Source organism: Notechis scutatus, chromosome 1 (genome assembly GCF_049901735.1).
Source record: "Notechis scutatus isolate UNSWTSFEM ecotype Mainland chromosome 1, rNotScu1.2, whole genome shotgun sequence".
NCBI classification, from domain to species: Eukaryota; Metazoa; Chordata; class Lepidosauria; order Squamata; family Elapidae; genus Notechis; species Notechis scutatus.
The window spans coordinates 74,324,761-74,335,444 of NC_142009.1; the positions used below are offsets into that span (position 1 = coordinate 74,324,761).

General features: G+C 36.4%; 1 protein-coding gene across 2 annotated transcripts in view; it reads left to right on the plus strand.

The window, feature by feature from the left end:
- SIPA1L2 (signal induced proliferation associated 1 like 2) overlaps positions 1 to 2,655 on the plus strand; it is a 92,045-nt gene extending 89,390 nt beyond the window's left edge. For both annotated transcript variants that reach the window (XM_087967932.1, XM_026669445.2), the window contains one exon: positions 1,440 to 2,655. In XM_087967932.1, coding sequence (XP_087824058.1) covers positions 1,440 to 1,586 — 147 coding nt within the window. In that variant the 3' untranslated portion in view covers positions 1,587 to 2,655. The remainder of the gene's footprint in view (positions 1 to 1,439) is intronic.
- Positions 2,656 to 10,684: the final 8,029 nt, after the last annotated feature.

The window sequence follows — 10,684 nt, forward strand, 5'->3', positions numbered from 1 at the left end:
TAAGGTTAAAATTTGCTATCAGATCTAGTTATACAAGTGGAATATTCATTCATGAAATCGTTTCCTCAATCCCTGTTAAACTTAATAAAAGAAATAATACCAAAAAGTTTCAGTCATGTTCTGAGACTAGTGTGCCGAATTAGAAAGTGAAGTTCTAATATTAGGCTTTTATATTCTAGACCAGGGGTGTCAAACTCGCAGGCTGGATGTGTGATGTGCTGGCTCCGCCCAGTTTGTGAAAGAGGGAAAAGTCCCGATACATCATGTGATGCCACTGTGAAGCCGCGAGTTTGACACCCCTGTTCTAGACAGTAAGGCAATTTCATGCCTACAAGCTACCATGTCAACATACTGCAATTACTATGACTGGCTCTGACTATTCTCCTGTGGTGGAGCTTCAAAATATGAAATAAGCAATGCAAACATTTACATATACTATGGTTTAGTACAGCCTATTCTTAAGCATTTATAAACACATAACATTTATTTCTATAATATTGCAATGCAACGCAAATCAATGCAATACCATACAATTTTTTTTTAATCTAATATATATACTTTTAACTCTTAACTGGATGCCACAACATATCTACTGCTTTTTGTTTGAATAATGATTCTGATTATTCACATAGTATTTGGAAGCTGCTTCATTCATTCATCTCTTATATGTGCTTTTCCCCATATTTCCAATCAGCCTTTTTTAAAATAGTAATGCGTTGATAGGACAGGACAGTTCTTTATTAGCTAAGTGTGATTGGACAAACAAGGAATAGGAGTAGATAATCAGAAAGATGAGAAGAATAGTAGTAATTCAGTCCTACAACATGGTCAGATATCCTTAGGCACAAGATAATGCTGTGGGAATTATATATTTAGCAGAGTGATGATGTCATGGCAGAAAAAAACTCTTTGTGTCTAGTTATTTTGGCATGCAATGCCCTATAGAGGTGTCCTGAGGGGAGAAGTTGAAACAGTTTATGTCCAGGATGTGAGGAATCTGTAGATATTTTCTCAACCCTCTCTCTGGCTCTTGCAGTATACAGGTCCTCAATGGAAAGCAGGCTGATTGCATTTTTTTTTCTGGAATAAATAGTAAATAAATACTAATAAATAGTAAATAGAAACCATTCAACTGGTCGTCTTGTTTTGTTTTATGTTTTGTTTGCAAGCATATATCTTATATCTTTTTATGAAATGATATCTTTTGATTAATAGCATGATCCTATCATTGATACAGAAACTTGCTTTTCCAGTCCCATTTAGCTTCTTTAAAATCAAACAAGGCTACCTTCTTTAAAATCAAACAAGTCGAGATAAATTGAGAATCAGAATTCCACTGCTGTTATTGTGACTAGGGAAATTAATATGTGCATGTTTGTTATCTGTGCTACAAAAAGAATGATTATAAACATGATTTCACTCCTCTTTCTGCACTCTAGGAAAAGCAAGACAAGGCTGTTCTCCAAGCTGAAGTCCAGCATTTGAGGCAGGATAATCTAAGACTTCAAGAAGAATCACAAACAGCAGCTGCTCAGCTAAGAAAATTTACAGAGTGGTTTTTCAATACAATAGACAAAAAATGCTAATATCTGAATTTTGAAAAAGCACTGTTGAAAAACTTAATAATTTTGAATTTGCCTAACATTATTTTAATCAGCCTTCAATCTTTTAGACAGTTTCTGCTATAATCTCCACCCAGGCCCCTTCATTTGAACAAAGCTACAAACTGTTAGAAATTCTTTATATCCAGTTGAAGAAGAGAATGAATGACATACATTTGCTTTCGTGAAAATGAATGTACATTCCTGGTGTCATTTTAGACATTTTAGAATAAATTGCTGGTTTGAGCTTGCCTGGAAGAGAATGATTCTGGGATTTATGGTCACTCCTTTAGATGCTCCAGTGAAGTTGTTTTAGCAATTTACAGTAACTTGGATTTCAGCATTGTAAGATAAGAAAGTAGGCGTATACTTTCATGTTTAAAGGTGCTCTATTTTTTGTATGTACAGTAGATATTTCCACAGTCACATTGTCATAGCAATAAGAATGGAAGTAGAATTAAATAGTTACAAAGCCGTGTTTATTAATAAAAATAGCACTGATAAGTTTAAGAGTAGTTTGGATGCAGATATACTAGGAATTATTTATTTGCAGAAAAAAAATGGTGCCTGAATTTAAATTGTGTTCTGATTTTTCTAAAGATACACATGCCTTGTATAATGGCTCATTTGATCAATTCACTGTCAGTGACTTTATATAATTCATATTCAGCAAAGATGGTTATAGAGAGCCTAATTATAATAATCCTATGTGATGTGAACCAGCCAATCATTTGTATAATGCCAGATTTGTTTATCTTTGTACAGAAGCTTTGAGCATGTGACTTGTATTTAACATCTTTTATTTAAGCTTATTTAACCTCTTTAATTTTATAAAGCTTTTTGTTTTACCTGCACTATGGTGAGGAGGGGGTTGCAAGCTACAGTGTGTGTTTAGCTTGCCAACTTGGCACTGCAGAGTTCTAGAAGAGTCTAACAATTGAATGCTGCTAGTACACAACTTATGTTTGTATGCTTTAACATTTTAACTGATTTGTTTGAAATGAATATACATTGCTTTTTTTAAAAAAATAAATGTTTAAAATATCAACCACAAGCAACAGTCCTCCTTTTCATGATTAACATTGTTGGATTTCATAACAAAGAACAGCATAGTAGAATATTTTTGTGACCTACACAGTTCTGTATGTAATAGTAGACTTCTGCAGTAGACTGGAGGTTGGACTTGATAGTTTCCAAAAGATTAACAGTCTGCCACCAAACTGATACAAAACTTGTGACATTCGCCAAGCTATGATTCCAACTCACTTTTCATACATTCATACTTAGTCTTTCAGTAAAGGAGGAACCAAATATGCAAAACCAATGCTTTAATTTTAGTTCTACACACATATAGATAACAAATACCACAGGATTTGTTTTTCAGTAACATGTACAGAAATGCCCTATAAATAATTGATTCAAGTTTTATATTAAAGTATTAATTGAGAATATTAATGTAAAAAGGTGACATATTAAAATATTCTCTGTAGTTTTAAAATTGTAAATTTTTTTTTTCTTTGCATAACATTCTGAACACAGGCTGCTTTTTTGAAATCCTGCTTCAAATGTATTAGCTCAGACATTTTGTAAATATAAAATAAGATCATGCAATGAGAAGAAAGGGAAGAGGAGGGACACACATCCACTTTTCCCTTAATTCTGCCACTGTAGTGTCACCTCAAGATCAATACATCATTTTATAAAATTTGTCTTTAAATTTATAATTTAATGTTAATTTTAAAACCTGTGTTTTCCCATTGTTCAAGCATTATATTATACACAAAATTCTTTGCCCATTGAACTATTCCATGTTTCACATACTCATTTTTTCAAGTTCAATATCATTAACAATTTATAAACCTTTCCAATAACACATTCCTCATTACTACACAGTACAATTTCAAATTCATTTTTACAAAATCAAACTGGTAGCTTTTTATTGGGTTAAATGTTTCTTAAATACATAAACCAGCGACAGGTACACATCCTTCTGACTCTTAACTTTTCTTTGCACTTAAGGGTAGGTTCACCTTGATTAAAAAGTATTATTTGACCACAGGTCCTCTAGTCTGGTCATGCCATTGTTTCGTTTCTAAAAGAAGCTTCCTGAGGTAACATCTAAAACAGGGGTCCCCAAACTTGGCAACTTTAAGACTTCTGGACTTCAACTCCCAGAATTCCTCAGCCACAAGTCTTAAAGTTGCCAAGTTTGGGGACCTCTGATCTAAAGAGATGACCTTTGTAAAGAAGATTTTCACAAATTAGTTTTGAAGAGATGCTTTGTTTGAAATGATGTTGAAGGAAAGTAGTAGTAAAGTTTTGCATAGGCATTGCTTTATCAGTGTCTGGTGTTAATCCAGATTCCATTTAATATATGACAAAGAGCGAGACAAATATATGTAACAATGGAAGGATAAACCCAACTATAAATTTAATTAAAGGCTTCAGTTAGTCTAAAACCAAAGAACTGAAATAATGTATTTTCAGGTGAGCTTCTTCAGTTCTGAAAGGAAGTTGGATTAATTTATCATAATGATGTTACTTACCTGTTCTACTTGGTATGTACCCTCTCTTTCATCGAACTCTCTCACACAAAAGCATAAATACAATTCTTCTTCAATTGTATTTTGAAAGACAATCTCAAGTCGTGATCTGGTTTGCTCCAGTTGCTGAAGGCATTTTTTTTAAATTGGATAAGCTGTGCATTAAACTCTTGCCAGTTTAGAGGCAACTTGATCTCCATTTGAAAATGGGAAGGTTTTCACAGCAGAACCAAATATGAAAAGAAACATCTGCAATAATAATTGTGTATTCATGCTATAAGGTTGCTCAAATTACGGTAGTAATGAAGCACTTCAGTGTTTAACTGACCATGTCTGCAGTAAGTTCTTAGATGGGGATATGTAGAGACATCAGTACACTGGAAAAATACCTCAGTGAAAGCACAGCCTGATAATAGGCATCACTTGCTTTTGACAGAGGGCATGCAGTACTGAAAAAAGAAATTAGAATCCATACAAGTATTTGATGTATTTTTAGTCAGAATAAAATAGGTGGCAGCTCCTGTAATGTAATCAGGGAGACCAAAGGAAATGAACTGATGTCTCAGTGAGGTACCCAACAGTTTCAAATAATTCAGCAAAAAATTTAGCTCACTGTTCTGCCATAAGTAGAACTCTGATACTGGATTTGAATGGTTCTCTAAATCTTCCTAGAAAGTAAATTACCTGCAAAATACAAAATTGTGTCTTAGGCAACTGCAAACTTGATCGTTTTATTGGAATTAGGCCTTGAAACAAACACTGCGGGACAAAAATTATTATAAATCATTGAAGTTACTGGGTGTGAGATTTTAACAGTCTTGTACACAATATGGAGAAATTGATAGGTTTAATTAGATGGGACTTTTGAAATATAAACACACTCCCAGGTATTCGATCCTCACCGACTCAAGATTGACTCAGCCTTCCATCTTTCCAAGGTCATTAAAATGAGGATCCAGATTGTGGGGGGCAATATGCTGATTCTGTAAACCACTTAAAGAAGGCTGTAAAGTACCGTGAAGGGGTACTTTAGGAAGTCTTAAGTGCTATTGTGATAATAAATCATAGAAATATTGCTTCTTAATTTGTTTATTTTTTTACTCTGCAGCTTTATCTATACACCAATAGACATAAGTTTCAGGGATACCTTGGAAGAATAACTCCCATGAATGAGATGAGATGACACTGAGTAGCAAGAATATTTTCAGAAACATGTATCCTATAGATTTATTTCATTTTATTTTTATTAAACAAATTTATATGGCCGTCCAAGTGACACACAGTGTGTGGTCTTGATAGGCTAACACTACTTCAGTCTGATTGACCTCTAGAGGAATTAAACTATATTTAAAGTAATAATAACATCATCCATGCAGCATTGTTGACAGACTCTGCTTCTTGTCAGAAAGATAAGTGGGCATGAAATGTTGCAAGTACACCAGACAACTGAAGAAGCAAAAAGAACATTGGAAGCATATCTGAAGGACAGTGAAGAAGATACACTGAAGCTAATATACCATAAAGGCTTACTGAATACTGGAGAGACAAAACTGGCCTACCAAAAAAAACATAAAGAATAGAAAAGAGACATGGGCATTATGTAAAAAAAAAAAAAGAATAGCAGGCAAAGCAGATAATAAGAAGACCTGACAATGTCTAAAAGGTAAAGGTTCCCCTCGCACATATGTGCTAGTCATTTCCGGCTCTAGGGGGCGGTGCTCATCTCCGTTACAAACCTGAAGAGCCAGTGCTGTCTAAAGACGTCTCCAAGGTCATGTGGCCAGCATGACTAAACGCTGAAGGCACACGGAATGCTGTTACCTTCCCACCAAAGTGCTCCCTATTTTTCTACTTGCATTTTTACATGCTTTTCGAACTGCTAGGTTGGCAGAAGTGACAATGTCTAAGAGTAGGAAAACCGGAGAAGGAGACAGAGGGCTTAATTCTGGCCGCACAAGAGCAAGCTTTAAGAACAAATGCATACAAAGTCAGAATTGAGAAGACAGCAAATGTTATATCTGCAAAGAAGCTGAAGAAACAACAGATCGCCAAAGTAGTTGCTTCAAGAAAATCAGACTGACATGACAATGACAAAGTAGCAAAAATGGTGAAGACAGCAGAAGAGAAAAACCTGGAGAAAAATCACAGTACAAAGACTTGCAAATAGAACAACTATAGTGAAATAAAGCAAAGATAGCACTGATGGTAATAGGCAGCTTGGGTGCTGTCTGAAAACATTTGTAGCACCTTTTAAATACCATTGGCCCTGGACATTACCGTGTAAAGCAGGGGTCCCCAATCACGTCCGCGGACCGGACCGGGCCGCGGAACAAGCCTTACCAGGTCGCTGGTTGCTGGGCGCCGCCATCTTTTTGGTAAAAAAGCAATTTTTCGTCAAAAGATGGCGGCGCTTAGCGTGCTGGTGAGCTTTTCCGGTAGAAAGCCATTTCTACCCAAAAGCTCACTGGAAGCGATGGCGCCGCTTATTTTTGACGAAAATCACTTCCGTGACATCACCGAAGTGATTTTTCGTCAAAAAATGGCGGCGCCCAGCTGACGCCGGAACCGGGCTGCGCGCCCAGCTGACGCCTGAACCGGGCGCGCGCGAAAAGGTTGGGGATCCCTGATGTAAAGGACAGCTTTACTTGAAACAGTTTGCATCCTGCAACAATACCTTTAATATTATTAACAGCAACATCAGCCTATTCCTGGTCTTTGGGAAGGACTCAATAGTTGGACAAAAATACCAAAATTAGGGAGTTTTCCGGTTTGTCGGCTTCGCGAGCGGTAGGGATTCGCGGCTGCGCGATCCCTGCCGCGCTAGCCGTTTTGGGGCTCCGATCCGGACGGGTGTGGAGCAAGGCTGCCCTGCAGGGGTAGCTGAAGGTAAGGGGATCCGGAGTAAGGGTCTGGGGTGTTGCAGACCCCTCCCTGGCCGGCAGAACCCCTTTTACCAGGACGGTGCAGCGGCGAACCGTAATGGCCGCCACAAAGAAGTCGGCAGCCGGGCAAGTATGCGCAGGAGGAAGAAGAGAAAGTTATTAAAAGTGAAAGTTATTCTTGGTCGACCCAGGGCTTTGAGATTTATCTAATTTAATTCCTGGAAAAGATGGTTTTTTGATGATTTTTTCTACAAGAGAAAAAAAGTGGCAATTTTGAGGTGCTGAAAGGAAAGTTTACTCTCCCTCCCGACGGAATTAAGCCGGAAGGGAGAGGACAAAGAAAATATATAAATCTGGATCTTGTTGGAGGAGATGCCTTAAAGATTTGAGGACAGAAACATAATTTTAAAAAGGCTTTAAAATACAGATTTGGACTCTCTCTCTTTTTTTGTTTGATACCACCCCTGGAAGAGGAAGGGGAAATTTGGCTTGCTTGGATTTATTGAGGATTGTGGACTTTGGGATTGTTTTACCTTTCTCTCTGAATATCTGGTTGGTGTAAGAAGAAAGAGGAATAAAGAAAAGAAAAGATTTATTTATAATGGCTTTTTCTTCTGAGGACCTGAGGGATGAATATGAGCAAACAAAAGCAGCCTGCAAAGATGGTATGGAAAAAGCTTTTCTATTTCTAGAAATGGCGCTGGTTAATTACCAACAGACAATGAAACAGATGGAAACAGAAGAACAACAAGAAAAAGACGAAGACGCCATCTTTATTGAATCTCAAAACTTATCTAAGAAAGAAGGAAGGAAGAGAGCAAGGAAAATGAAGGACTTAAGATCTAAAAAACATTTGAGAAAGAGAAAATATGATGCAAAGTAAATATAATGATAGCAAACAAGAGAAAAAGGGAACACAACAGAGAAGGGATCCCAGCAAGGCAGAGGTTAGAAGAAGAAGGGGGTAGGAAGATTTGGTGGGGGAAGAAAGAAAGGGGAAAGGTGGAGAAAAGCCTCAAAGTTTTAAAATTGGATGGGAGAAGAGGAATTTTTTTAGGGACAAAGGATGAAATATAAACTTCTGTAAGAAAGATTCTGCTAGGTACAGAAGATGGTATTGTAACATTTATATTTGAAATAGTAAATTAGAATGGTTTAAGATTTAATAAGAAATTAAAATGTTGAAGTTTTTAATAATGATTGATTTTTAAAATGTAATAAAATATTGAAGGAAAGGAGGATACAATGTATTTAAACATTTTTGGTGGATAGAATGTACCAAGCAGAACCGAATTGGGTATTTGTTATGTTGAATGTTAATTTTACTAACTTAGGGGAGGATAGAAAGGCATCATACTCTGATTAGTGATTTCAGGAGAAATTCTTTTTATTATAAGAAGAGATAGAGGGATAATGAATGGGCAAAAGATATAAATATAAGGATTTAATTAAGATGGATTAAATAAGATAGAATTGTGAAGAGTGAAATGCGCTGCCCATACAAAGAGAGGTAACTGGGGCCAAGGTACTTTACTAAAAGATTTTTTATATGTTTGTTTGTGTTTGTTTGTGTTTTATGAGAATATTGGGGAAATTTTTGTGGAAATACAGGAAAGATTTAAATATGTAATGATTTGTTTGTTGTTGAAATTAATAAAACTTGTTTTAAAAAAAAAAATACCAAAATTAGTCTCAGCAGTTGGCTGACTGTGTGATCAGCAAAAATAAGTAGATGTATGAGTGGCCCATCCTCTCCTTAATGGAATGCCAGGCCCTTATAGAAAACATTTGCCATTGGGCTAGCTATCTGAGTCAGGCAAACAATATCAATGAAAAGTGGTTTCTTAGACATCCAGGACCTAAGCTACATAAAATTTTAAAGGGAGTGACCAACATCTTGAATGGTCTCAGAAAGAAACCAATGTAGCATCTGCAGCAATTGTGTAACATGGCATTGGTTAGACAAATCCATGGGAGAAGCCGCTGCTTAGCTGGCAAAGTCCTACAATATTTAAGGCTTTAGAGGTCCATAAAATTTTCTTGAATTTAAACTCATAATTGAAAATAAAATGATATAGCATGAAAATAAAATGGCATTTAACAGACATTTGCAAAATAACTAATACATCCTCCCATTCATCCATTAAACTGAGATTATATTGTACCTAAAGAGAAATTTTTCCAGACAATACTATTCAATTAATATTACGCATAATGAAACTTCTAGACCCCTGAAATTTATGACAAATAATAGTTTCTTCTCTTGACAACTGATTTCCAAAATGAATTTACATAGTAATCACATTTTTAAAAGCTTAATACTTAAGCTGCATATGTGGAAGCATGCAATCTTTCTTAAAAGGACTTATTCCTTTTCTCCAAAGGAACATGCTCTTCTCTAGCTTTACAACATTTGGCATGCTTCTTTCTAAATCATAAATCAAGAACTATCTTTCATCTCCCTCAAGGTCCACTTCAAACAGATTGCCTATATTATTTAAAAAATCACACACATTGGATTAAGTGATATAATGGATATGTATTAATTTTTATACGACATGCTTTCGGCTCTATGTATATGTGCATAGAAATTGGAGTTTGTGTGTATATATTGCATATGAAAACATTTTTCTCTGTGACCTCATAGCACTTTCTGAAAATGCACAACCAATTTCTACTTTATAGAAACACAATTATTTTTCCTTGTATTTGGCTACATGGAATTGATCATTCGGTTGAACAAAATGCATGGAATCAGATTCCAAAGCATTTTCCATCATCCAAAATCCTCATAATGGGCTGCACCATCAGATAAGCATCAGAAAGGCAAGAATAGCATAGGAGACACTGGGTATACAGGTAGTCCTTGACTTATGACCCCAATTGAGCCCAACATTTTTGTTGCTAAGCAATACAGTTGTTAAGTAAGTTTTGCCTCATCTTATGACCTTTCTTGCCACAGGTTGTTACGTTCATAACATGGTTGTTAAGTAAATCTGGCTTGCCCATTGACTTTGCTTGTCAGAAGGTCGCAAAAGGTGATCACATCTTTGGATACTGCAACTATCACAAATACATGCCAGTTGCCAAGCATCTGAATTTTGATCACATGACCAGGGCGTTACTGCAATAGTTGTAAGTATGAAAAACGGTCATCAGTCGCTTTTTCAGTGCTGTTGTAACTTTGAACGGCCATTAAATGAATAGTTGTAAGCCGAGGACAGTACAATCTGTGCCTACTTGGCTTAGAGCAGGGGTGTCAAACTCACAGTGTCATGGCGGTGTCATGTGACGTATCAGGACTTTTTCTCCCTTCGCTAAACTGGGCATGGGCATGGTCAGCGCATGACGCATCTGGCCCGTGGGCTGGTAGTTTGACAGTCCTGGCTTAGAGCAAGCTTTAGAACTGTAAGATTTTAAGGTTAGAATTGATTTAGAAATCAATCCCTTATACCAACCCTTTGCTCTGGGTAGGATCCTCGCAAGGTATAGTCAGAAGAAATGTGCTCCATTTCCAGTCCGTATTTAAGAAGCTTGGCAATGGAAAGATTGCTATTCTGGAAGTGCCTCAAGGGCTAAGGCAACAATCATGAAATAGTGTGAAAACAATGGAGGGAATGGAATTTGCAAACTCTTTGTATATATAAATAGACAGCTT